Source organism: Podarcis raffonei, chromosome W, assembly GCF_027172205.1.
Source record: "Podarcis raffonei isolate rPodRaf1 chromosome W, rPodRaf1.pri, whole genome shotgun sequence".
NCBI lineage: Eukaryota > Metazoa > Chordata > Lepidosauria > Squamata > Lacertidae > Podarcis > Podarcis raffonei.
The window spans coordinates 4,036,188-4,041,991 of NC_070620.1; the positions used below are offsets into that span (position 1 = coordinate 4,036,188).

General features: G+C 48.8%; 1 protein-coding gene across 1 annotated transcript; it reads right to left on the minus strand.

Moving 5' to 3' along the window:
- Window positions 1-1,136: 1,136 nt before the first annotated feature.
- On the minus strand, window positions 1,137-1,544 carry LOC128406114 (uncharacterized). The gene has a single exon (XM_053373139.1). The coding sequence runs from the start codon at window positions 1,542-1,544 to the stop codon at window positions 1,137-1,139; it is 408 nt and encodes a 135-aa protein (XP_053229114.1).
- Window positions 1,545-5,804: the final 4,260 nt, after the last annotated feature.

Here is a 5,804-nt window from a genome sequence, read left to right on the forward strand (position 1 = left end):
ACACGGAAAGGGGGAGGATGTTGGGATATTTCTGTTCCACCTTAAAAGGGAGCAGGCTTTGTGAGTCACAGAGTCTGCGTATTTCCTGTTCACAGGATGTTTATGTTTTCAGTTGCTTTCGTTTCCTTCTTCTTGCCTGAACATACCGATGCAGGCGGTCATGGTTTCTTTGTTCTGACCAACGCTGAATAAACTGTAAATATGCTCTCCTGCTGTGCATCTTTTGCTGTGTGAATTCTGCTGATAGAGTGTGCACCAGCCTAAGAATGCGGCAATCTATTCTTGAGGCTTCGTGTCGCTAATTGCTGATATTGCCTGTCTATGGGAGATTGATGGATCGTCTGGCAACCGAGCTTGGGGGCTCAGATGGACTTTGTCTCCCTGGCAGTATCCCAACAGGTGGAAGGGCTTCAGACACTGTGCCACACTCCAAACTTTCTCAATTGGCCCTCGCAGTACCTTGCCCAGGTCTGATAATTGTGGCCATTAAGCTTTGGGCACAGAACCCCATCTGAGGCTTGTAAAAGCTCCATTTCAGCTCTTTACTTCAGCAGTGAGCCTCATTCCCTTCAAAGGCTCTTTATCTCTGGCAGGTCGTAAATTAAGAGGCCTGCTTCTCTCTTGGGCCTAATTACTTGGCTTGGAGTTCAAAGACTCTCTGCCGCAACACAGAAAAGCCTTGCTTTTCTCCACATACCTCTGTCGCTGCCAGGATCTCACAGGCATCAGCAGTCTTACTCTCCTGTAAGCGCCGTGATTCTGGGCCCGAAACCATGTTGTTGGGATACTGCCGGGGAGATGGGGGCATCAGGCAGACCCCCAGCTGGCTCTGGATGATCACTGGTCTCCCGTCAGTCAGCGACACGAGCCTCAGATATGTTCCGAGACTCATGTACACTCTGTCAGCAGAGTATGTAAATCATCCACAACGGAAGAGGCAGACAGAGAGAGCATATTTACAGCTTTATTCAGCGTAGTCAGGAACAGAGGAAAAACATGACTGCTTGCCTTAGTCTCCGGGAAAAACAGCAGTAATACAAAAGCAACATGCAACAGAAGTTCCCAGCGAGAGCTGGAAGTAAACAGGCATGTGATACACAAACGTCGTGCCTGTACCCTTTTAAGGTGGAATTGAACTATATCCTAACATCCACGGCCCCAATCGCCTGGTCCGAGGCGTCCACCTCGAGTATGAAAGGTAGTTGTGAGTCCAGATGGGCCAGGATGGGGGCAGAGGTAAATGCCTCCTTCAGGAACTCAAACACCTCTTGCGCTGCCTGTGTCCACTGAAACGTGGCATCCTTCCGGACGAGGGCGCAAATGGGAGCAACCACATGTGAAAATCCCTGAATGAAGTGGCGGTAGAAGTTGGCAAACCCAATGAACTGTTGTACCCCCTTTACATCCTTGGGGGGGGGGCTCCAATCCAGCACCGTCTGCACCTTTCGGGGGTCCATCTGGAGACCTGCAGGGGAGATGATGTATCCCAGGAATTCCATGCGCTCCTGGTGAAAAGCACACTTTTCCAGCTTGGCGTATGTCATGGTATTGCCAGAGAATGAAGGGGAGGAGCAGAGACAGGCAGAGGAAGGGGGGCAGGAAGTGGCGATGGAGGAAAGAAGGGAATGCCAGGAGGAAGGACAGCTCACAGATGTTGGACCAGAGCCTCAACACCACACAGGAAGTTCTGGCACAGACAGCGAAACAATGCCTATTCCGTCTGCCAAAGAAAGGAGAGTGTTAAAGAGAAGGGGACAGAGACATCACATGAAAATTCCACACCTTTTCTGTTGGAGACGGGGCGGGCGTAAGGCACTCCCAGAATCTGAGCCGGAGGATTCAGATGCATGGTTGTAACGTGCTGCTTGTACATATGTAAAATAAAGACTGTATATATGTATCTCTGAGTGAGCAGAGGCATTTCTTGCAGAGAGCGTTCACAAGCCATCTCAGCATTCTGGGAGTCTCAGTTCTCTTCGCAAGGAGAGGGAAGCTGAGCCATGCAAAACCCATCGAAAGACAAAAAAGGTACTGTCAGCGCTGCCCGAGGTCCCAGCTCACAGAAGACCAACGCTGCTTCGTTCTTTAGTATAAAAGTCTTTATTGAAGTTCAGTTTCACTTCCACACGCGCAGCGTGCAACGCTACGTCTCTGACTTTAGACCGCCGAAGCTCCGTCTGAATCTCCTCCCCCCTGACACCAGTTTAAGACTCTAGCCTTACTCCACCTCTTCCTCTGTTCCTTCCTCCTCTGGGTCCGCCTGCCCGTCGGGGTCTCACCCTTCCTAGACTCTTCTGACGCTGAGTCCCCTGACTCTTCCCCCTCCCTCCTTCGGGCTTTAGGACCTGGCTCCCAATCCGGGTTTTCTGCTGTCCCGCGCTCCTGCACATTTGAACTTGGCGCGCGCGCGCAGCCTCCCACTTTCCTTCTGACCGTTACACTTGTGTCACTGCTCCCTCCTTCGGGGAGGCTAGCTGGACCTGACCTCCCCTCCGTTTCCCCACTTTCCGACGGGGGCGTGGTCAGCCCTGACTCATCTTCTCTCCCCGCTGGAGGAGAGGCTGGTCCTGACTCATGTGACTCTGAGTGGGGGAGCTGGTCCTGATCCTCCGCTGCTCCCTTGGGAGTCCCCGCTGGCCCCTTGCTTCTGGTGCGTCCCCCCTGGGACCCCCCTTGCCCTTACCATAGGCGCCCCCTTCTGGGAATCTTCTGATTCGCTGGAGAAGCTCATGGAATCTCTCGGGTCACTGTCATACTCCCCTACGCTCCCCTCGGATTCCTCTCCTTCGCTCTCTATTTGCTCTCTCCCCTGTGCTTCTGCTCCTGAGCCCCTGACAGGTACGTCCGAACAGCCGAAGGGAGCAGCTGGGGGAGCCAGAGGAGGGTTATCGATGGAGGCGGTCTGGCAGCAGAATGTTTTGTTGCAGTCACAAGTTGCGGAACTTGCCAGCAAACTTGACTTGCAAGTTAAATTGTTGGAATCAGAGAGAGCCTCTTCAAAAGAAGGATTCTGGTTTTTCCAATTGCAAACATCCGCGCTTTTAAACGGCACATGTTGCATAGTAAAGGTGCGTGGGGGCCGGTTGCCCTCGGCGTTGAGCGGCTCCAAGGGGTCATACACCTGGCGGAGTGGGGCCACTAAAAAGTGGGGTTAGGCAATGCAGGGTATAATCCCACAGGAATGGGGTTTCCCCGCACAAGTTTTTCCCCCAAATACTTTTATTCATGCCTGAAAAATATTTTATATAACTTGCCCCCTTTCCATCAGCATGATCTTCACTGACACAAAGATGAAGTACGTTAACCAGGTAACACAGGTGATAATCTGGCATCTGAACTCATTCACACAAACAGAAAGCTTAAAAGCACATAAGTATTTGTTTGAGCTATTGTTGTCATCACAGCAAGTGTAAAGTCAGACGTAGTTTTTCTCATTTAACAGTATAAGGTCTCCCTGCTGAAAACATGTACAAGATGCTGGCTTTTCTCAAGGTTAAATGTGATTACAGCATATACACACACAAATTGCAGGCAGAGATTAAATCACAAAATAATGAGATCCTCTGGGAAGGTAGCATACTACTGTGATTATCCTACCTTTGCCTCTAAGATATGCTTCTGTTTTAAATTCTTTCTGCAGAATATTCACTGCAAAAGGGAGTTTTGTTGGGCTGCACTTGAAAGTTGATTGACTTTTTAAATAAACTGTAGGACAGTCTGACAGTTTCCCCCTATTATTATTTATCTGCAAGTAATTTTAATCTTGATATACATATTCATGTACTTAATTGACTTGGGACAGTGGTTCAGTTAAAATTAGGGCACTACAATAGGTTAAGTGCTACCTGCTGTATGGCTGAATTTTCTTATAAGAAAACATCTGATAACAGTTTGAAACGGTATTCCTATTAAACAGGAGGAATAAGCATCTAATGTTGACTTTCAGATAAGTGACATCAGAACTCAAAGAAACAGCAAAGAAAGAGCGCACACTGTATTCAGAATGTTTAAGAACCCACAATAGACACTGACTTGATGACCATGCTGAGTAAGTATAAACTCATTTCTGCATCTGAATGGCACACAGAAGGAAACAGAGTGCAACTCAACTTTTAACACCAACTTTTTGCATATTTACCGTATTTTTCGTTCCATAGGACGCTCCGTCCCATAGGACGCACCTAGTTTTTTTGGGGGGAAATAAAGGAAATCTTCCCCCCCTTTATTTCCCCCCCAAAAGCAGGTCAGGGAAACCGAACCAGGTCGAGGAACAGTGGGATGGCGGCGCTGCGCCTCCCTGCTGTCCCCCGAGCTTGTGGGGCTGGCCGATGTCTGCCTGGCGCGAGGGGCGCTCTGCTTCAGGGTGCCCCGTCCGCCCGGCGGCAGGCTGCTATCCGCAGCGTGGGGAGCCCTGCGGGGAACTCCTGCAGGGCTCCCCACGCTGCGGATGTCTGTGAATTTAAATGTGAGCAAAATGATGCCAGCACATACAATAAGTTGCACCTGGCACCACAACTGGGTGCAGGTGGACGTCAACTCAGGCCCAATAACTACTACTGAACCATTAGGGCCCAACTGAATGCTTTGGTAAAGGTGTGGCAGAAGATTCTTTGCTTTCTGTCAGCGCCCTCGGCTGCTGAACAAACAAACCCCTGGTGCAGTTGGTGCATGGAGGGGGCCAAATTACTCCTCCCTCCTCTTCTTCTGGAGCTGGCAGGACCGGCGGCTTACTGCTCCAGTAACAGCCAAAGTTTTAAAAACAATAAACGGCACATTTTTCCAAGAGAACATATGTCTTGGAGTTGCATATAATCCCCACCAAGTGTCAGCAACTAGCAGATATTACTCAGAAATTTCAAAATTAATGCCCAAATAGTTCAAAGGGAAAGGGGAATGGTTGCTGCTCACAAAGTTACTCCAAACCAATATATTTTCCTCCCCTGGGTGGCCGCAAATATAAACTTGAAAGTCTTTTGATACATTAATATAAAGGTTCGAATTGCACACCCATTTCTTTGATTTCATTTACACCTTACATACTTCAGATAAAAATAGTTCTGGGGAAAATGCAGTTACAGTCAAAACACAAAATTCTTCCTCTTCCAATTATTCACCATGGTTCAGCAGCATACAGAATCCTAGCCAGTTTTTCAAAACTTGTATAGTTTAAATACAGAAACCAAACCAGAGATAGCTTGCATTTTGAGCATTGCAACAGCTGTGGATTAATTCTTTTAAAAGCTGTTTTTACTCATGAAAACCTCAACCAAGGATCTGAGTGTATTTTAACAGCACATGCAAGACAGTGACTAAGTGTGCTGCTGGTCACACACAGCCTCTATGCAATTCAGCTTTTACTATATTTAGTAAATTCTCTCAATAATAGCATCTGAATATATTAATTTCATTAATACTAATCAGCATAAACACTCAACCGTCTTTGCGTGGCAAGTTTCCTCCCCCAATGAAATGAAGACTCAGACACATTGTGTTAAGGTTAATGGGCGTAAAAGGCCACAACTTTATTGATTACGGAATTGAAGGTATTGGCCTTAGGCATTGGCTCCTATCGACTACCCGGCATGGTGACCGGGAAGGGTTGAACACAAACCGCGGGAGTCCTGTTGAAGTACGCCAACTAGGATCCCACGGGTGTCACCGCTCGGGGGCGTGCCGGCGGCCCTACCTCTCCAGGCTTCGGACAAGGCCACGCCCCCCCTGGGAGTCCTCTACCGGACTACCCCTTCTTCTTGGGGGAAGGTGATGGCGCTCCCTTCCCCCCTCCTTCTTCCTCGAATTGCCCC